The 23,596-nt window shown below is 35.9% G+C and overlaps 1 protein-coding gene across 1 annotated transcript in view; it reads left to right on the top strand.

Moving 5' to 3' along the window:
- Positions 1–23,596, top strand: part of DCC (DCC netrin 1 receptor) — a 1,450,760-nt gene that overhangs the window by 1,071,492 nt on the left and 355,672 nt on the right. Inside the window, exons 10-12 of the mRNA XM_043979362.1 lie at positions 10,834–10,982; positions 13,782–13,920; positions 22,481–22,530. Coding sequence (XP_043835297.1) covers positions 10,834–10,982; positions 13,782–13,920; positions 22,481–22,530 — 338 coding nt within the window. The remainder of the gene's footprint in view (positions 1–10,833; positions 10,983–13,781; positions 13,921–22,480; positions 22,531–23,596) is intronic.

The following is a 23,596-nucleotide window of genomic DNA, read 5'->3' as shown; positions in this document are numbered from 1 at the left end:
ACAAGCTACTAAGTGTCTAAAATTGGATTTGAACTCAGGTCCTCCTGACTCCAGGGCCAGTGCTCTACCCACTGCACCACCTAGCTGCCCTGAACTTGCTATTAAAGAGTCACTGAAATGTTTTCAAATAATATATTATGAGCCCTGGCCTTCTGTGGTTTGATGGAGCTACTCTGTATATCAAGTATACATACTGTATATATAAGCCAGGTTATAAGTTTGTGTAAATGAATGGTTTCTTCTTGGCCAATAAAAGTGTTTCCCACCAATAAAAATTAAAAAAAAAATTTAAAATAATATATTAGAAAATAAGTTCAACTTTAATTGGATTCCTTAAAATGACAATAATAGCATTAATCTTAGGATACTCTTCCAGAGAGAGGGGGGGACCCTTTTTATGTGATTAGATGAGCCATTGCTATCTATCAGTTCCTGAAAAGAACCAAACAAAACTGTAATCAGAACTTTTTAAAATTTCCACTCTCTACTTAGCATTAGTAGGCATTGCCTATTATTTCCAAGGTAAAATCAAGAGAATTATCTAGAACAGGGGTTCTCAACCATTCTTTTTTCAGGGACCCCTTTGGCAGTTTCATAAAGCCTAGGATGCATTATTATAAAGATATTTTGGTGCATTAAACAAAATACACAGGATTATACAGGGAAACATTGAGATTGAGTTACTTTTTTTTAAATCCACAGATGCTAATTTAAAAAGTACTGTACTAAACTACCTCCAGGATGGGCATTCAATTATTTCAACAATTCTTGAGAAAGACTCTTGAATGCTTTTTGGCTTTGTCATGATATAGATGTAATTCTTTTTATCAAAATATTCTCTCAAATTAAGTTTGGTTTTTTAAACCCAATTATTTTTTATTGTTTCTTCTGAGGAAAACCATTTAATTTTTTGTTTGTTTGGCTTTGGTCTGGACCTATGATTTCACTGCTCTTGGGAACTGTCCCTATGGAAACTTGTCTACCAGTGAATATAATTAATTGTAACATAATTTTAGAGAGTTTTCTAGGATACAGCAAGGTAAAATGATTTGCTTATGGTTCCAGGGCTAAAGTGTTAGAGACAGACCTTGAACAAATGCCTTCATGACTCTAAGACTGACCACCATTACCATGCTGCTAGTGAAATTGTAGTAGTGGTTTTAAATTAATTGTCAAAAAAGTACTGTATAATATATTAGAGTACACACACATGTGTATTATATGTGCCTGTACAATGCACATATTACAAGCATATATAATAAGTTTATTGTGTGCGTATTACATGTGTTTATGCATATGAGATATTTTTGAGACATTTATATATTATCAATATTTATTTATCTATGATACCCATTTTATTACATATATTTATATTTTATATAAAACTATATATATTACATATCATATATATGGAGAGAGTTGTTTATATGTTTATAGCACAGTTGTGTTTACTGTAAAGTGACCTAGCAGATAGGTCATATTAAAACCAAATGGACAATTAATAGGTGATAGACATTAAATATAACCAAATTCTGTCAAGCTCCTTTAGATCAGAAATAGAAACATAGCCTGTAGTACTGTGCTTCTTTCTTGCCAAATTACTGTCACATCTCCTAACTACATACAGTTCAGGCAAGAAGGGGTTTCATTATGCTAATAATCACATTGCCTGCAGGCTTTTTGAAGTTGTCTACCCCATACAGAATAGAAACAGATTTCATATAAATATCATTAAAGCTGTTAACTACAGGAGGAAAAAATAAAAGAAGCAATCAGAATATGCACTGTGTTATCAATAAATCCAAGTCATCTCCAAATAGCTTGCATTTGAAACATGTTTGTTATGGAGTCAACCACTGAAATCTACTGTATAACAGAGTAGTACTTTGTGATAAAAAGATATAAGTACCTAGAGATGATTACTGGCCCATGGCTGTCCACCATTATAACAAAAAATGGCATCAAAAATCATTCTGAAACTAGCAAAAAATCAAATGATAACCCAAATCTATATGTTGAAAAAGCACTGCATTGAGATTGAAGAGACCTGGCTTCATAGTCCAACTTCAAATTACTGGCTGTATGACCTTGGAAAAATCATTTAACCTTTTGGGGACTCAATTTCCTCTTTGGTCATAAGAACAGGTAGGATTAGATGATATCTAAAGTTCCTTCCAGCCCTTACTGTCCTTAGATCCCTCAGCCTGAATTGGGTATACGAGAAATAGTTCATCATTTGAGCATAAACTCATGAAGCAAGAATGTCAAAGCCATTTGTAGTTTGATTGTTTCAAAGAAATGTGATTTGGTCACTGTTGTATTGATGATTTAGAAATGTTTACATCCATTACAGTGAAGGGTCATTGTGAAAAGACTTTAAATATTCTAGTGCTCAGTGGCACACTTGGTGACGCTCACATTTGTCTTCATTTTGGATTCCTAGTTGTGCAACATCAGTGCAGTGATAAAGAGCCAAACTCAGGAGCACAACATCATGTCCTAGGCCTCCTAAAGGAGTTGGGCAAAGTGAATTTATTTGCATTCTTATGGAGATGACTTTCATTTAATCTGTCAAGTTTGTTTTAGAAAAAGAGGTAATACAGACTTCAAATGTTGACCAATGAATAGATATTTGTGGACCATGGAAGGAGGGAAGAAGAACAGTAGGAGGGGTGGGGGAGTAGGGGAGATTGTGAAAGAGAGAGAAAGGGAGGGGTTAGATAGGGAAAGAGACAGAAACAATGATATGGAGGAAGGCAGGCAGGAAGGAAAAAAAAGAAGGAAGGAAGGAAGGAAGAAAGAAAGGAAGAAAGGAAGAAAGGAAGAAAGGAAGAAAGAAAAGAGATGCAGGCAGATGGAGGGAGACATGCAGAGACAGAACCATACAGAGAAAAAAAGAGAGAAAGACAGATACAGAGACTGAGAGGCAGAGAGAGAATTAGATACACAGAGAAAGATGTAACAATACAGAGAAAAGAAGAGACAGAGAATATTAGAGTTAGCTATAAGGTTGCATATAACTTCTTGGACATCAACAAGTACTTACATGTTGAAAAGCTAAAATGATCAATCAGAGCCACATGAGCTTGCTTGTGCTTGAGCTAATTAAAGGTTTAAATTCAAATTCCTGGCTGAAGATAATTGTTCATTTTTCAAACCGATTATGTTTGATTAAAAGTTGAAGATATCCCACTATAGTCATAGAAGGGTCTGATTCCTCTTGACACACTGTAAAGATCACTCGAGTTTTCATTCATTGATTGCATAAATGATTATACCACTTGTTAAAGGCAGTATAATTTCTTTCATGACTGTATAGACTCAGGTAACTGATTCCCTTGATGGCAGTAAAGGTTTAGAACTTGAAAACACCTCGTCTATGTTCTTACTTTTACCCCCAGGAAGTCTGAGGCCTAGACAAATTAACCAACTCTCCCAATCACACAATTATGAACTTGTCTTAGAAATGAGAACTCCTGCCTCTTATTCCCTTAATCCAAGACCTTTACATGATATATTGCAAAACAATGACATACTAGGTTATATAATTATATACTGGTGAGGTTTTTTTCTTTTGCTTTATGTGAATAATATGCATTTCAGAAGCATGTAATCAATAATCCATCACTGAAAATTTAAGAAAAAAACCTACCTCAATTCTTCCTTATTGCCTGTCTTCTTTGCTATTAAATAAAACCTAACAACAACAAAACCAAAGGCAATAATAGTAGCTAACGTGTATTTATCACTATGTGCCAGGCACTGTGCTAAGCACTTTATGATTATTGCAGTTTATCCTCACAATGAACATAGGTGTTATTATTATTATACCCACTTTAGGAATATGGAAACTGATGCAAAAAGATATTAGATGGGGGCAGCTAGGTGGCACAGTGGATAGAGCACCAGCCCTGGAGTCAGGAGTACCTGAGTTCAAATCCGGCCTCAGACACTTGACACTTACTAGCTGTGTGACCCTTGACAAGTCACTTAACCCCAATTGTCTCACCAAAAACAAAACAAAACGAAAGACATTAGGTGACTTTGCCAGGGTCAGACAGTTTATAAGTGTTTGAGGTTTGATTTGAAGTCAGATCTTGACTCCAACCAAGCCCTGTCTACAGACCCTGATTCCATACTCTATCCATGCTACCACCAAGGCACTAAGAGATATGGTGGGAAAATATTGTTCCTTATGTAAATAGTGGGGTGTGTGTGTGTGTGTGTGTGTGTGTGTGTGTGTGTGTGTGTGTGTGTGTGTGTGTAAGAGAGAGAGACAGACAGACAGACAGAGAGAGACAGAGACAGAAATAGAGAGAGACAGTCAGAGACGGAGATAGAGGAGTATGAGGAGACAGAGGAAGCATGAGATTTGGATTTCCTACCTTCAGGGAGGCAGCTAGGTGGTACAATGGTTAGAGTGCTGGACCTGGAGTTAGGAAGATATGTTTCAATCCAGCCTCAGATATTTACTAGCTGTGTGTACCTGAGCCAGTTACTTAACTCCTACTTCAGTTTCCTCAACTGTAAAATGTGGATAATATCAGCACCTGCACAAGGTTCTTGTGAAAATCAAAGGAATAAATATCCGAAAAACTTAGCTCAGTGCCTGGCACATAGTAGGAACCATCTGAATACTTATTCCCTCCTTTCCCCCTTATCCCCAGATGGGGTTCTACTATTTTAGTAAGATTGTTCAGACATTAAGATAGTTGTTTACAATGATAGTGATTGATAGGTTACTTCTCTGAACTATTCATCTGTTCAGAAATCTTTCTTTTACTTGAAGAGCTAACTTCTTTGAAAATGAGGAGAAAATAGATGCAGTTTGCCAGAAAATTATTGTCCAAAATATGTTTTATTCTTTGTGACATCATTTAGGTTTTTTCTGATGTTTACAAAGATACTGGAGTGGTTTGCCATTTTCTTCTTCAGCTCATTTTACAGATGAGAAAACTGAGGCAAGCCCGGTTAAGTGACTTACCCAGGGTTGCATAACTAGTAAATGAGGTCATATTTGTACTCAGTACTCAGGAAAATGACTCTTCCTGACACCATGCCCAGGATACTATCCACTGAGCCACCTAGCTTCCCTTTGCATATATAAATTAAGGTAGATGCATACAAACACATTCATATAGTTACACTCTGTATAGAATCTAGAGTCCACAGCATGGAAGAATTCATGGAAAACATTCATGAATGACAACCATACATTACCCATAATCAAGACACAGGGTTTTAATTAGGCTATTAGAAGAGAATAAAAGTGTTAACACTTGTCAGAAATGCTGTAGAAGGAGCCTTGCATTTGTTAGAAGGTTACTCCTCCAAGGTCTTTTCCAATTCTCAAATGCTGTGATACAATGGCCTGTGCCTATTTGTACCATCCTGGACTTATGGAAATTAGTACATAGTAGCATTTACTGACAGGTAATAATGACCAAGATCTAGGCAGAGGCCCTTAGACAGGAGAAACAGATGGCCAGGTTGACAACAGAAGTGCACTATGAGCCCTAATTAATAATTTGCTAATTCATCCTCCCTGCTGGACAATACTTCTGACACATTCATGTGTAAACATATAAATGAATTAATCTACACACTAAAACATGAAATTGTTCTTGTGGAATATTTTTCATGCTATTACTAATTTCCAAATTGTCTATGTCACACCAGGTAACCTCAAGCTTAAAAAAGCAAAGGATTCTGAATATGTGTAAATATTTGAAGACCTCAGTAGATAATAGTTGTATCAGTTGGAAAAAAGAAAGGGGGAAAAGGGAGAGAAGAGAGTACATGCAGACTATTACTATAAATAAGACTGCTACAATTTACAATCATATAATTTTGGGGTCAGCAAACTATGGCTTACAGCCCAAATCAGACCATTCTTAGCTCAAAGGCCCTGCCAAAATGGGGGGGGGAATCAGATTTGGCCTGTGTGACATAGTTTGACATTCCCAGCTATAACTGATTCCTTCATTCAACTAATGGTTATTAGGTGCCATGTTGCCAAACAAAGTATGCTAGATTTGAAATGAGAAGAGATGGGTTCAGATCCCAGCTCTGCTACTTACTATCTATGTGTGTGTGACCTTGGAAAATTCACTTAAGTTTCTGGGCCTCAGTTTCTTCCACTGCAAAATAAGGCAGAAAAGGAGAGAATATGGACTTAGATGACTTTTGTTGTCTTTCTGATCCTATGGGCAAATTACTGCTCTAGGTCTTGTGGTTGCTATTGTGAGGGCCAAAATTTGATATATGTAGCATTATTTGGGTGACTCGCCTTAATATTGGGGTCCTGGAAATATGAGGGATCTTTTAGGTTTACCCTCCCCTCTGAACTGCCCTTTTTAGATATTTCTCCCAGGCCAATAAGAAAGGAGCCTCTAAGCTTTAGTTCACAAAAGGATCAGATTTTATTACTTGGGAATTAATTAGACAACAAAGATGAAACTAATAAAAATCAAAGAAAAGGAAATAGGAAAACAGAAATACAGATAAATGCTCTTAACTCTAAACTTAACCTATGCAACCCCAAACCATTCCCAATTAAGCTAGTTCAAAGAAATTTAGGGTTTTCTGTAATTAACTCACCAACCCTGCACAGTCTAGAGTTGCTCACACCACTCCGAGACAAAACGATGCGCCACCGCAAGGGGAGTTGCCAGACAGAGAGACCCAAGAGCAAGCTCGAGTTCCAGAAGAAGCTAGCATTCTGGAAGCAGCCCTCCCCCTCCTTTCAGGGAGCATTCAATCTTTCATTCCCCCAAAAGGGGAGGTCCTTCAAAAACTGCCTATGGGGAGTTCTCCTTCTCAGTTTAGTAGCATATGTAACCTTGGGGTGGGCCAGGTGTGGCCCCTCCCAAATGAGTTACCTAAAAATGGGAATCTTAATCTTTACCACAAATAATTTTTACCACAGTATGAAGGTGAACCACTGCCCTCGGTGTTCAGATAATTAAGCAAAAAGATTGTGAAAGTATCATCGACTGGTTCCCTATTATGGAACCCATTCAAGTTCTCCAGCATAGAGAATGTACAAAGAGGTCTGGATTTGAAATCAGATGGTAAATTTAAATGGTAGTTCTGTTCTTTAGTGCCTCTGTGACATAAACAAAATGAAAGGGTTGAATCAGATCATCTTTATGATCCTTCCTGTCTGAATTTCTTTTATTTTGCTACAATTATATTTTCAAAACCATATACACTAGCAAAAATTCAAATGTCAGTAACCAATAATTCCATCTCAAAAACAAATACACACACCACAGAAAGAGTCAAAATTTTGGCTCGTTCTTTCATTCAACATATGATTGAAACAGGTAATTTATGTTTCACTTCTTTGCTATGGTTTATTTTATCTTTTTTTTCTTTAGCCTGTGTGGAGGATTTAAACTCACTATAAAAACTGAGCATGTCGCTAGTGCTATGTTTGTTTAACAGAAGTGTTTTAACTAGAGCTCTGTGACTGGGAATTTTCCTTCGAGTACTGGAATTTAGAGGAGTGCACTTCTCCTGGTGGTCCTCCTGACTGACCTTCTGATCCTACTCCTGCAGGGTGGGTTCCCATCTTTCCTTGCATGGGGCCCAGGATTTGTTCACATACGGCAAGATTCCCAAGTTTTGGTTCCCAGTAACCTCCTCTTGGATCTCCTTTATGTTCTGGGGATCAAGAGAGATGACTACCACTACAATTTCCTCCAGCACTACTGTGATGATTAAATATAAAAAACATAGTTTCTGTGTAATTTAATCATTTTATTAATAGGCCAGCAGTTTATTAATAAAAGGATGTCTATTCGCTGTCTCCCTTGGACCACAGACCCCTAATGGTAGTGGGGACTTGGTTCATATACCCTTCCAACTGTAGGAGATCCATCACATAGCAATCAAATCTAATTGGTTGACATGATTGGAGGTCAATTATATTAAAATGAAGTCCCGGGATGACATCAGAGAAAGAATGTAAGGACCCCTCCCCCACACAAAAAAAAAATACTTTCCATCTAAGTGTGGCAGTGTAGGCCAAAGTCCTTCAATTTATCTAAACTAAAGAATCTGTCTCAGCTCATGCCTCTTTTATAAACTTGGATTGGGCTTGACCCAGATGAGGAGATTTGATAGAATCTCTCAAGGAGAGCTTCCTTTGAGTAGGGAGTGAAGGACTAAGAAATAAGTGGAGATCACTGAGTCTCCCAAGATATCGAGTATTAATTATTTCTCGCATCACACGGCCTGCTATTTCCTCCCTTTCTACATTTTCCAGGAGCTTAGGGCATAAGATTGGATGACTGTACAACAGAGTATGAGCTGGACTCTCAATGGGATGAGCCATCCTTTTCCTGATGTAACTATATCAAAACACAAGTGGTTAACATGAAAGCCACCTGCACAGGCAACTAGGTGGTACAGTAATAGAGAGTTGGACTTGAAATCAAAAAGGCCTAGTTCAAATTGATTAGCCTCAGTAACTTACTAGCTGTGTGAAAGTGAAGAAGCCACTTAATTTCTTTCAGCCTCAGTTTCCTCATCTATAAGATGGGTATTCAAATAGCACCTACCTGCCATGGTGATAGATAAAATGAGATCACTTTTGTAAAGTACTTTGTAAAATTTAAAATGGAATATAAATCCCAGCTGTGTAAATCTGTAGACTGGTGAACGTTGGAGGTGGGATTGTAAAGCATTTCCATACCCCAATGAAGCTCCTGACCAGCTTCTCCATATCGCCTCTTTTCTTGTGAACAAGTCTAGTCAGAAGTCAAAAGCTACAATTTATCTTTGAAGTCTTTGCATTGATCCCTTGAAGGAAACTGTAGTGAAATAGCTTGGAACCTCTCTTCTCTTGAAAATTATATATGTGTACCTTTATTAAAAATATATTCTAGCAGCATAAACCTATTATTAAATAAGTAGAACTATATTTATCCCTTCCCTCAAAGGGATTTTTTTTCATATTAACAATAACATATAATCTAATTTGAGAAAGAAAACTATATTGAGATACACCATTGCCCTGACTCCTTCAAATACCTCTGGAGTGAGAGGTCAAAGATTAGTGTCTCTGAAGAGAAATTCTCTTCTACTAGAAGAATACTATGGACCAGATAATCCTTGAAAAACTCTCCACTCTCAAAAAACAGTAAACTAAAAAAAAGGGATTCTTGAGGGTTATGTGGACATATATGCATCTGAGTGTGTGTACAAATGTTTATGTGTGCATGTGTGTTTATGTGTTGTAGCTGGTCATATACATTGTGTTTTATAGCTATGAGTCCCAATCATTAATTGGTGTTGCAGATGGTCTTGATGGTGACCCAAAGTAAGAATTTCTTTCAATAATAAAGTTTTTAAAAATAATAACAATATAACAGAGAAGCTAATTCCATGGAAGACAATATGAAAATCAGTGGTCTGGGGGAAGTTACTGAGATGAAAGGATTCAAGGAATCCTGTAGTAGAGTTCTTCTATCATGTGGCAAATGAGTAATGTAAGAATCAGTCTAAAGAAGAATATTCAGCAAAATATTTGTGACCAAAGACTACTTAACACATTTGTGAATTAAGATTCTGTTTGTATGTCCATTGCAAAGGTTAAATGAGATTAAGGCTGTCAGTAACAATAAATAATACTACAACTACTAATAATTAATACTTATAATTTGCAGTAGTCTTAGCCAGTCTTTTCCAGTGGCAGGACATAAGAATGGTTGCAGATTATAAAAATGTCCTTGAATGCGCTTATTTCATGAATCAAATATATGTAATCTTTGGAGGCGGGGTAGGAGGGAGTCAGGACCTGTTATTTCTTTGGTGCAGGGAGCTCCCCAGTAAAGAAACTCTCTCCACCAAATCAATTAAGCAACTTAATCTCAGAGAATTGTTTAGGACACAAATTGGGTAAGTGACTTCCCTTGGATCACACTGTATGAAAAGGCTGGACTTCAACCCAGCTAATTCTAATGCTAAGGCTGGACCTCTGGCCATTAAGCTATGCTGCCTCTAATATTTCATGTTAGACATATAAATACAATTCCAATTCATAACATTTCTGAATAGATCTTCCCTACCACTAATAACTTCTGGTGGGGCAGCTAGGTGGCACAGTGGATAGAGCACCAGCCCTGGAGTCAGGAGGACCTGAGTTCAAATTTGACCTCAGACACTTGGTAACTTACTAGCTGTGTGACCTTGGGTCAGTCACTTTACCCCAATTGTCACACCAGAAAAAAAAAAAAGGTAGTTTCTGGACCTTAGAATAAGTGTAATGTGGTGGGAAGTACACCAAATTGGATGTTAGGAAACCTTGGTTCTGGATCCTCATCTGCCTCACCCTCATCTCCCTGTAGGACCTTAGGTAAATAGCTTTATTGTTTTGGCTTAAGTTTTCTCAATTGCAAAAACTACATGGCTGGAGAAAATAGTTTCCAAGGTTCCTCCCTGTCCTAAAATGGTAGGATTCTATAGCTTTATGTTAAATACTTAGCAACTTACAAACTTACAGGGCATATACTTCTTTTGTTGTGTGTGTGAGGTGATTGAGGTTAAGTGACTTGCCCAGGGTCACACAGCTAGTAAGTGTTAAGTGTCTGAGGTCAGATTTGAACTCAGGTCCTCCTGAATCCAGGGCCAGTGCTCTATCCACTGTGCCACCTACCTGCCCCGGGCATATACTTCTTAAAAGTGTGTGGGTATGGGTGTGTGTATCATATACATATAGACATTACATATATTATTGTAATGCACCAGAAAACTTTATGAGTCTTACCTTTATTTTTTGAGGAATGAGAAACTCTTACATTAATCTCTTTTTTTTTCTTTCTACAGTGCAAGTCCCAGGGCCAGTAGAAAACCTGCAAGCTATATCTACCTCACCTACCTCAATTCTTATTTCCTGGGAACCCCCTGCCTATGCAAATGGTCCAGTCCAAGGTTACAGATTGTTCTGCACTGAGGCTTCTACTGGAAAAGAACAGGTAGGCAAGAAAATGCATCATAGCTTTACAGGCAGGAATTTGCCTGCAATGGGAAAATGTATACAAAAATCTTCCAGAATCTGAATGCAGTAAAGTTGTTAGCTTGAGTGAGTATATTAAGTAAATAGTTGATTAGTTTTAAAATACTTGTTATTGGAAATTTGAGTAATTTAATTGGATTTTGGATTACAGCAGTTCCTTGGAACATAAGGAACTAGAGAGTGAATATAGAAGATACCAATTTTCTTATATATGGTAACAGATAATTGTTACTGTCAGCTTTACACGTGAAGTAGGGAATTATAAAACTTGGTGTAGACCTAGGCAATCTAAAGATCATTTTGAAAAAATGAAAATATGTACATACACAATACACATTTAGAGATGTACACATCTAACTCTACAGATGATATGTACATATCTTGAGAGGCAATGTGGTATAAGAGATAGTGCAATTTATATGAGCATGTATATGTTAGCATATTTGAGGACTGGGAAACAATAATAAAAGTTAACATTTATATAGCACCTTAAGATTTGCAAACTGTTTTGCATAGAATATAGAAATATTAACACAGAGGTCACAGTTTTCATCAGTGTAATCCTCCTAAAAGCCATTTCCATTTCTGATTATTTCCTATGTGAATGGGTCTGTAAAATTGAGTTATTTCCCAAAAGATATGTGGACAAAGTATAACAACAGTTTTCAAGTAAAGAAATAATTGATTCACAACCACCTGGAAATTACTCAAACTCATTAATCACTATAGAAATTAAATTTAAAGCAACATCAATACATGACTTCATACCCCTAAAACACACACACACACACACACACACACACACACACACACACATCAGTAAAAGATGGGGAAATAGTGTAAGTGGGGCTGTGGAAGGAGAAATAAAAGCTTAATTCAGAGCTGGGAGAGCAGTGACTTGTTCCAGCCATCTTATAAAACAATTAAGAATTATTCAAGTTAAAGTTCCTATTTGTCTAATTTTTCTTTCTTATTCTCCTTTATTGAATCATCATCCTTGCCATATTTATTAACCATGTATTGCCCCCTGAGACTATCCTAAGCTCTCTTCCTTTTTACTTTTCAATCTCTAACTTGGTGATCTTATCTGGTGCCATAGATTTGATTATCAGTATCTATAGATGATGTACAAATCTCTCATTCTAGCCCTAATCTTTCTTTTTGATTTTCAGTCCGATGGTACCAACTGGATGTCCTGTAGACATGGAAAATTTAACAAGAACAAACCAGAGCTCATTATATTTTCCTCAAACCTCCTCTCTTCCAAACTTCCTTATTACTGTCAAGCATACTACTATCCTTCCGGTCATCCAGGTCCACAAGCTCAGTAGTATCCTTGACTCCTCAAATGCACTCTGCATATATAAAATCTGTTGCTTAATCTTGTCATTTTTACTGTCGCGTCTCTTGTATATTCCCCTTCTCTCTACCCACACAGTCATTACTCTAGTTAATATAAACTTCTTGACTGACTATTGTCTGACTAACTTGTACTCTAAATTTCTCCATGTGACTTTATTGTAGCTAAAGAAGGGACTTGGAGCCTTATATACTCAATGGGTTAAGTATTTATGCTCTCTCTCACCTCTCTCTCTCTCTCTCTCTCTCTCTCTCTCTCTCTCTCTTCTCTTCTCTCTCTCCTCTCTCTCTATCATCTATCTAATCTATCTCTCTATTTCACTATCTGTATCTGTATTATATATAGATAGATAGATACCAAATACCTAACCCACTGAGGTTGTTTTATTCAAAAAAATTATAAAACCTAATTTTCAGTTTACTAAAGCTCATCACATCAAGTGTAAAACTTCCTTTTAATGCTACCCATTGGAAATTGGAACTTCCTATAATGTGTTACATGATTTATTGATTCCTCAAGTAGGACCTGGATGACTCAGGGTCATCATGACAAGCATGTACAATTTTGAGCTGAAGTGATCTGCCACATTAGTGGCACTACTTGGATGTCCATGCCAAATTACTTTAGAATGGGCTTTGGAGTGGTGCCACTTATTTACTGAGGAAGTTCAGTGGCACCATAGATAAAGTGCTACATTTAGAATTAATAAGACCTATGCTTGAATCCTGACTCAGATATTTGTGAACATGGGCATGTAACTTAACTTCTTTGTGCCTCAGTTTCTTCATCTGTGAAATGAGGGGATTCAAAGCAATGACCCCTAAAGGCTCTTCTAGCTCTAAATCTATGACTTTACTTGATGACCTTCTTTTCCTCAGTTATGATAAGAAAATAACACTGACCTCCATCATTGAATTCTGAATTTCAAACAGAAATATTACGTGTCTATCAATATTATCTGCTCGCTTTCTGTTTATCTATAAATAATAAAGGTGGACTCATTTTTTGTTTTCCTTTTTCCCCCTTAAGGTCTAATTCCTTCTGTGATACAGACGCAGATCTTATCCCATTGAGTTAGTAATCTGCTTCCTGGTATTGAGTCAATTTGTGGAGGAAAAACCTCCCACTTAATGTATTGTATAGTGTAAAGTAAATTGAAACTTAATGACTGTAAAAATAGTATAGTGATGCATTAGCAGGGAGACTGCAGAGGACGGTGCTTCAGTCAGGAAGTCTATGTTACAAGTTACCTTTTACAGCTACTCAAATAAGGATTTAAGCTGTGTAGTTTGGTGAGCAAAAGTCTAATATCTAATCCATTTATTCCACAGAATGACTGCCATATCTGCTTTAATGTTCCTCTTAATAACAATTTCTGCTTTTTTTTTATCTTCACAGAATATAGAGGTTGATGGACTGTCTTACAAGCTGGAAGGGTTGAAAAAATTTACCGAGTATACCCTTCGATTTCTGGCCTATAATCGCTATGGGCCAGGGGTATCCACTGATGATCTCACAGTCGTGACACTTTCTGATGGTAAGCTAGAAACAGGAAAACCATGTATATTTTAAAAATATTTATATAAAAAAGTGAACTTGCATAATTATGGTAAATATGGTAAATAATTATGGACAGAATTTCAAAATTGAAGTCAGGAAGAACACCTCTGAAATTCATTAGCTGTGTGATCCTGTAGAAGTTTCTAATCTCTCTAAGCCTCAGTTTCCTCATCTATAAAATGAGAGGTTAGGATGAGATGGTCTCTGAGGTCTCTTCTTCTAAATATATGATTCTATGGTCCCTTCCAAAGTAGACATAAGGATTAAAAGAAGATTGGGCTCTCTTCAACCATAAACACACATACATATATGCATATATATACACATATATGCACATATTAACATGATAATATATAATTGAAATGTTTAAGCTGGTCCCTAATGAAAAGATGAAAAAAATATACCACTAGAAAGGATATTACAATACTGCTCTATAGCTCTATCCAATATTCCTGTGATTGCCTTTGGCCACTACTTCCCTATTTGTGTTATCTCCCATTGAACATTGGAGACATGAACTGTTTCACTTTTTTGTTGTACTATCAGACCCTAGAGACATAGATGATATGTATAATAATAGTGGCTTAATAAATAATTTTTCATTCATTTATTTATTGTCAGATTCAGTGAATGGGTTCTTTCATTTTGCTGAAATAGTTTTACTTTTCTTTTGTATTATTTGTTACTTTGTTATGAAGAATGGTTGCCTGGATAGGAGAGGATATATTTGGAAATGAAGTAGATATTAAAATGTATAAAAAATTTAAAAGTTTAAAATCAGAACCTGAGACCATAATGTATTAGGAACTGTATAAACTAGTTGTTTTCTGAGATCTCAAGTTTATTTTGCCCTTATCTTAAAAAAAGCCTCAAAATATAAAAAGAATAGTCTTCTTAGATATTAATTTTATTCAACTTGCTTGGTTTATTCCTTGTTTTATTTATTAATTTATTTTTTTTAGAAAGGATAAAAGAAGATGGCAAAAAGAGAAATCATCTATCCAGTCCCTGACTGAACTTATCTTTTGAATTAGGAATGATAAAAATCCATTAAAAAATACTGACAGTTATAGAAGAACTAGATTTGAGGAACCAAACTGATAGGGTTAGGTATATATAATATGTTTACTGATTACATAAAGGCACAGAGACTCAACAGAAGGAGATTTTCTTGAATGCTAAAAAAAAATGAAAAGAGAGTAAATTGATCTGTTTCTCAAAAAATGGAAGTTAAAAATGTAAAGAAAAAGGAAAATTAAAGACAAGAAAATATTTATAAACTTAATGTGAAATGAAAGTAGAGGAATGTTGCCTAACTAAAATGTGAAGAGAAGAGAAGAAAAGGGTTGGTCCAGAAATGCTGTTATAAAAGGAATCTAAGAACCTCATTACTTCTTACAATGGCCTTGCTATGTGTGTGATGCTATGACTTATTGATCCATTCAGTTTTGAAAAATGAAGAAGACAACACATTGATGTCTTATTGCCTTACTAAACCATATTTCCTAAACCTGAGCATATGGATATGGGGTAGACAGGCTTCCTAGCCTGTCAATAGAGCAAGGGGAAGGGACATGTATCATTAAACAAAGTGAAAAGATGCCATGAGAAGTAAAGCGGGTTATTGAAATGCATGATAGATTCATGTTCCCTGAACCCCCTTTCATGATACTATTTGCATTGCAGATTCTGGCTCATTTGCAGCTCTAACTTTAAAAAAATTATTATTTCATATTTGACACCTCTTCAATATTATTTTAAAGTAATTCTTATGCCCATCCATCGAATTCTCTTATCATTTGCTATACAGAGTGGATCTTAGCAGAATAAATTACTTCACACTTATAATTATAAAAACAAAAGAAAACAAGTGAAAATGAATATTTTACATAATTTATGTAGATTTAATTCACACTCTGAACCATAGTACTGTGGCCCTGTTCTCCACTTTGCTTTTAAATGTCATAAGTGAGAAAGATAGATTATTTCTCATTAGCCAAAAAATTATCCTTTGGAAGTGTTTCAACTCTTTAGGAATAACTAGGATGTCACAGAAGAGAAAAGCTATCGGGATCAGATACCACTCCATAGGAACAATCATGGATATAAACTGCTTTTTTTACTGAAAAGGCGCTTGCCTCAGTGGCCACAAAAACCTTAGGCTATATCTAGCCTACAGGCATGAGCTTTGGCCTGATCAATTCACAACCAATCAATTCAGCCCAAAATGAACAAAAGTAAGACTTTGAAGGCAGCTAGATAGTGCAGTGGATAGAGTGCCAGGCCTTGAGTTGGGAAGACTCATCTTCCTGAGTTCAAATCTGGCTTCAAAAGAATACTATGTCACACTGAACAAGTCACTTAACCCCATTTGCCTCAGTTTTCCCATTTATAAAATGAACTAGAGAAGGAAATATCAAACAACTCTGGTTTATTTGCCAAGAAAACCACAAATGGGCTCATGAAGAGTCATACACAACTGAAAAATGACTGAACATTTAAGCACAGTCACAAGGTCTTTTCTTTGAGATCCTGTGCTACCTGGTTGTAGCTCCAAAAATCCCAATTCTTATAGTGTCTCTGTTCTTATAAGATCTTGTTTCTTCTCCATTCAAAATGTATGACTCTGGAAAGAGAAAATTTGAAAGAACTTTGGCAGGTTTCAAGAAGAGTCTACTGAAAAGTAATATGTTTGGCCAATTGAATTCTCCTACAGCAGAATCTTTCTAGTCCTATGGTATGCTCTTAAAAGTTCCACCCTATTAAACTTTCATTGCTCTTTTAATTGTTTTCTGATTCTTATCATTAAAAATGTCTTCTTATATCTAACTTGTCAATAACATTGGTCTTCTGAGCTAACACTAATGTAATCTCTTCAATTTCTACCAGTCTACTTTAATCTAATGAACAAAACTAAAAAGCCAAGAGTTTGTAGTAGAACAGGTTCCAGATTGATTTCTTTTTTTTTTTTTTTTTTAGTGAGGCAATGGGGGTTAAGTGACTTGCCCAGGGTCACACAGCTAGTAAGTGTTAAGTGTCTGAGGCCGGATTTGAACTCAGGTACTCCTGACTTCAGGGCCGGTGCTCTATCCACTGTGCCACCTAGCTGCCCCCAGATTGATTTCAAAGAAGTCATTCAGAAAAGTCATCCATCAAGCAACAGCTATGAAAGACAGTGCTATAGCTCCATCTAAGAGCAAATAAACATATAAACATATATACATACATAATTCTTTCAGAGCAGATAAATACAGGAGCCCACCTTGAGATTCAGTAAGCGCAAATGTCTAGAGACCTGGAAGTATCTTGAGATGCTAGAGGTCTATGTGCAATGATGCTCATATTTTGTTTAACAAAGATAGTAGGTGTAAAAGCTAAAGTATTCCCAAACTTGCCACCTTGGTGTCTATGACAGCAAGCCCATGTTTAAGGAAATGACAAAGTCCATATGAGCACCAGTATTTGTTTCTTAATCTGATAATTAGATCCCCCTTCAAAACAACAAAGCACCCCATTAAAACACATTTCAAACTATTCTGTTCTGACATATTGAGGGGAGTTTCCAGACCAGACATCTTTAATGAACCATTTGGTAAATAATGAGTAACTTGACATGTTGAAGAGCAAGGCATTGAACCAGCTCTTTCCCCTCTGCCTTTCTGCAGTTAAAGCTGATATGTAAGGAGTACTATTAAAGATAAAGCATTGAGATCTCCCGCCCTACCAAACACACAATACACACATACATACATACATACATACACACACACACATGCGCACGCACACACACACACACACAATGGCTAAAGCTACCATTTCTTATCTATTTTACCTTCTTTGGAAAATGGTAGACAAATGGTAAGGAGAGTGTAGAATCTGAAATATAGTCTAATTGATTATAAATTCATTGTATATTCAGAAGCAGCATACTACTCGTTTCTATAGATTAAAAAATAGAATAAGTTCTTGCCCTTTAGAAGTTTGGATGAAAATCATGCAAGAAAAACACATTGGCTTATTAAGTTTTTTAATGCTTTTATCATGCCATCATATTTGCATTTTACTTCTTGAAGCAAAATATTCCCAAGCCTTTTGAGATCTGGCAGTATAAAGAAGAGAAAGCATACTTTGCCATGTAGATTCTTGACCTTCCACAGATGAGAAATTAATAGATTTTTATAAGCATTAGTATAAACTCTAGCAACAAGCTAAATGGCACTCGAGGTGTATATAGAAAACATTATGACCTCAAAAATCAGATTACCCAATAAGAATGGAGTGCCTTTATTAAAATTTTATCTTTAATATTTATTTAATGTCAACAAGTGGTTGTAAAAGAATTGGTAAAGGTTTCATTATTAGGTACAATAAATTAGTATAAGGAAAAGTCAGGTCAAATATAGACTAATTGATAGTTTAGTTTATATTCAGGAAGATGAATGGAGTAGAATAGAAAGAAGGCTAACTTGCATGGGGAGCAAATTATAGACTAAGTCAGAAAGACCTGAGTTCAGCCATTAAATAAGGTAACATCTCTCAGCGTTAGTTTCCTCATTTATAAAACGGGGATAATAATAACAGATAATTCGCAATTGCTTTTTTGTAAGTATATATTTATAATAAAAATGTACATGTATACATTCATATGTATAGCCATATACATAAAATATATGTATGTATATAGTATGTTTATATATGTACATGGTATGTATATATATATTTTTTTCCAAATCCCAAAGTTCCATATAGATACCAGTTGTTATTCTTGTTTTGGTTGTTGAATCAGAGTATCAGCAATTTACAAATTTTGAAATTTTTATATGTCATACATCCTCCCCTTCTTACTTTTTGACTAAATTTGAAGGCATGACACAGTGGTATAGGGAGGTGCTCTTAAACCCAGGAGCATTTGAGTTCAAGTTCTGTCACTTGAAACCTACTGACTATGACTCTGACAAATTCCTCACCCCCTAATTGCTCTAGACAACTCGCAAGATCAGGAATTGTAGAGAAGTTATCCCTACAATTTGATAGAGGGAGTTTCCTCATTGAGGATTTTCCTGTGCCTATGAACTATTGGATCAAGATCCTATCCTATCACCTGAATTAATAGTCTATCTTAAATTTAAATATTTCTATTTTGTGGTATTAGTATTAGAATTTTAATGCAGTATTCATAGTAAAAGACTTCTGAATCATATTTCCATTTGCTCTAAGTTTTGTATTCCTTTTGAAAAGCAGAAGTCATTTCTAACCCCAAACTATTTTATATTAAAGAAGCAACTATTAAGAGCCTGCCAGGTACCAGGCATTCTATAATCATTGGAATACACAGACAAAAATGAAACAAACAAAAAACCAAAACCCTGTCTTCAGGGAGCTTGCATTCTCTGTTTCTATCCACAAACATTCTACCGGCAAATGTCATTTGTGAGTAGAACTCCATAATGTTATTAGAAACACCTAGTCTTTTTTTTTTTTTTTGGTGAGGCAATTGGGGTTAAGTGACTTGCCCAGGGTCACACAGCTAGTAAGTTGTCAAGTGTCTGAGGCTGGATTTGAACTCAGGTACTCCTGACTCCAGGGCAGCTGCTCTATCCACTGCGCCATCTGGCTGCCCCTGAAACACCTAGTCTTTTAAAACATTCATTTCTATGTAATAGGTGGTGTACTTAGAGATATTAAGTACATATTAATTGGCTCTTTATGAAACTGTATAATGTTATAAGAATAGATGATGGTAAGACTTTAACTTCATTTGAGCTGTATTTTTAAGCTATTTGGTTTCAGGCTCTGTCCACAAAGTGACATCATAATTTATTCAATCTTGAGAGTTAACTGGATACTCTCCAAAAAGTTTTTTTTTTAATTCTTTTTTTTAGACATCTCTATGTTTGTAAGATTTGATTTAAGTATTACTTGGATAGCTCTACATCTACAGAGGATTTGATATAATTTAGTTATGACTAGTCTGTTTCCCTGTTCCTGAGTGTACATTTGTAGGCATTGATCATACAATGCCCATTCCTGCACCAAATTGCAGCCCTGTCAAAGAGGCATGTTGTCATTGAGGCTTTTTGTTTGTTTGTTGTTCTTCATTTTGTTTGTTTTGGGGTTTTTTTGTTGTTTTTTTTTGTGGGGCAATGGGGGTTAAGTGACTTGCCCAGGGTCACACAGCTAATAAATGTGAAGTGTCTGAGGCTGGATTTGAACTCAGGCCCTTCTGAATCCAGGGCCGGTGCTTTATCCACTGTGCCACCTAGCTGTCTCCGTTGTTATTGTTATCTGGTCATTTCAGTCCAGCCCAAGTCTTCGTGATGCCATTTTGGGTTTTCTTGGCACAGATACTGCAGTGCTTTGCCACTTCCTTCTCCAGCTCATTTAACAGATGAGGAAACTGAGGCAAACAAGGCTAAGATCCTTGTCCTGTGTCACACAGCTACAATGCATAGAGAAATATTATTGTTAGAGCTATGATAGCCACAAAAATCATTACGCGGGTGTGGGGGTGGTGACAGGGGGTGAGGGAAGAAATGTTGAATGTGGAATGAAGAAAGTAATAAAGGTATCTTTTTTCCCTACTCAGCAAAAAGTTTCCCTGGGAAGAAGGGGAGAATTAAATTGTTTAATAGAATAATGGAGTTTGTTCAAATATATTTGAATTTTAGACTGTCAAAGTAGTTTTTTGTTTTAAAAATACTATATTTAAGGATAGCTAGGAGGGGGATTAAAAAGTACTTGAATTTTGATTCAATTAGAATTTTAATCATTTAAAATAATGTTTGTACTCTTTCAAAAAATCATTTTTCTCTTTTGTCTTTGTAACATTTGAGTTACAGAAAAGTGTCAAGAATGACAGTTGGTAGTGACAGACTAAATGTATTTTTCAAAGAGCTGCTGTGTTGCTACAAGCCAGTGTGTGTCTCTGGCACCCTGCCTTATGTACACACAACTCAAAATATGACATGAGTGGCATTTCTAAGTAGTTTACTTGCCCTATTTTTGAAAGAAAATGTATTGCACTGAATGGATTAAACACTAGGGCTAAGGGGAACATGTGTTTTGCAAAATGCCAATTATACTCTAATTTAGTTTCCCCCCACTTTTTCAAGTATGAGGACCCTTTGTAATATACAAAAATATTACAGCCCCCTACAGGATTGAATACATGCTTCACATTTTGTTGGAGCAAAGTAAACATAAAAAAATGGCAATGCTTGGTATACAAATTTCCATATTCCTACAAAAGGGAAACCACTATTCTAATTCATTTACTTGTTCATCAATCCTGTTATGCTTTTTTTTTTTCATTGTGATGTGATGAAAATAACACTGAACTTGGAGTCCAAAACCTGAGGTCTGAGTTGAACCCCAAGGCTAGAACTTTCTAGCTATATGAAGAATAGATCACTGAACTCCTCCGAGTCTTTCTACTCTGTAAAATGGGTACAATTGTATATTAGAGTTGAGCTTATGAACAGTTAAAGATTAAGTGAGTTATCATTTTTTGTGCAGATAATGCACATTTATTGAATGACCACTAGATGAGAAGCATTGACCAGGGGCCAGGTGTAAATGAGATCTGCATTTAGGGAGGCATCAGATTTTCAGTTTGGAACTTCAAATTAAAAACAGGAGATGTGAACAGTATCAAAAGAAACTAATCTAAAATGTCTAGAAAGTGAGTCAGAAAATTCTAAGTATATGACTTTGTTATTTACCTATTACTGAGATGATCTGAGATTATATGTTTATTTACTGACTAGCAAGAGAATTTTAATGCTAGTATATTTAATGATTCAGACATTGGCACATTACCTATTGAAAAACAGTAGGCTTCTATTACATATAGCTCCTCTAGTTCTCTAAGGTAGATGCATTAGAAGGAAAAGAAAATGTAGGTGTGGAGGGATCTTGTAAGAGGAAGTGAGTAAAGAAGAAAGTAGGCCTTTATTTAAAAGAAAAAAAGATATCTCCCCCCAAATAATTGAGAAGTTGACTATAAGTAGGCCACTACATCTCTCTCTGCCACACTTCCTTAATTACAAATCACTAAAAATATGGACTGTGTTTCTTAGAATTTCTCCTTTCCCCATTTTAGGAGAGAAAAGGAATTGTATTTGTAGCATTTAGCAACATGGGTGACCATTAGAATGAAATATACTATCATAAAAGTATGCAGATCTTGAGATGTTCAGCATTTTAAATGAAGCAATCTCCCAAATGTTTTCATTTCTTTCCTTCGGGAGGTTTATCAGATGAAAGCTGTAATTAAATGGCAGCATTTGGTGTCACATTAGGTACATTCTTGATGAACTGTTTCAGAGACTCTCTAGATGGATTACTGGTCCTCTCAAAGTGAGAAGAAATGAACAGATACAGTTACTTTTTATTTCTTCAGGGGACCTTTGAAATACCACCTGAATTAAGTGCATAATTATGATTAGATTAAAATCGTATCCTTGTCTTTCCAAAGGATTTTGTGTTTTTCAACTTTGCCAGTAATCATCCTCTACTTGTTTTCTGTTTTCTTTCAGTGCCCAGTGCTGCACCCCAGAACATCTCCTTGGAAGTGGTTAATTCAAGGGTATGTCTACAAATGCCTAATTCACATTTTCATTACCAGTTCATTTACAAGTCCATTCACCCTCTACATAAACTACACTTTTTTGTCTTAAATAGAAGTCCCTCCATTTTATCAACATTCATCTTTTTGGATGATTTTCTTCCAGGTTAAAAAAAAAATATTTAGCAGAAAAATGCTATTGTAGCCAACATCTCTCATTTCTTTAGTGTTGGATGAATTGAACAATAAATGTGTAGCTACTCTTTCTTTTCTAGTAAAGGTAGTTTGTTTAGCATGAATTAGAAAGTGTCAAAGTTAAAATGAATCCCATCTAGTCTAGTTGTCATGGGCATTTTGTAGTAATGGAGCCCTAAAAACAGTAGAGGGATGTATAATTACATAAGCAACCAGTATATGTATGGAGGGGAGAGGAAATTGATATTTTTTAGTGAGAAATCTATTGACTTCAAATGCCCCAATGTCCTACATTTTAATGCATCACATATTTAAGTAAGGCCTGTTCTTTGAACACATATGAATACATTTACTCAGGATTATTGCCCTAAGCAAAGTCCAATATGGGTGGGAGGGAAATGAAACTGTCCTAAGGATTGGAAATAGAATAACTAAGGCCATTATGACCAAGGGAATCTATCTCCATAAAGCCTTAGAACATTAGTTTAAAAAAATACTTAAAGGGGGGCAGCTAGGTGGCACAGTGGATAGAGCACCGGCCCTGGATTCAGGAGGACCTGAGTTCTGATCCAGCCTCAGACACTTGATACTTACTAGCTGTGTGACCTTGGGCAAATCACTTAACCATCATTGCCCAACCAAAAGAAATAAAAAAGACTTAAAGGACTTGTGTTCTAATCCTCTCCTTTAGTTTTTGAAGAATCTGAGGCCCAGGAAGGACAAATGACCTGCAATTTAAAAAGTGACAGAGACATGATGAAAGTTCAGGTCTTCTGATTCCCATGCTACTACTACTCAATAGTTATTACCATTGTACATGAAACCATTTATACTGATTACATATAGATGAAGCCATCTATATGTATGAATACACAAATATTTAACATATATT

Source organism: Dromiciops gliroides, chromosome 1, assembly GCF_019393635.1.
Source record: "Dromiciops gliroides isolate mDroGli1 chromosome 1, mDroGli1.pri, whole genome shotgun sequence".
Taxonomy (NCBI): Eukaryota; Metazoa; Chordata; class Mammalia; order Microbiotheria; family Microbiotheriidae; genus Dromiciops; species Dromiciops gliroides.
Note: the sequence above shows the minus strand (reverse complement) of the source record. Positions and strands in the feature narration are given on the sequence as shown.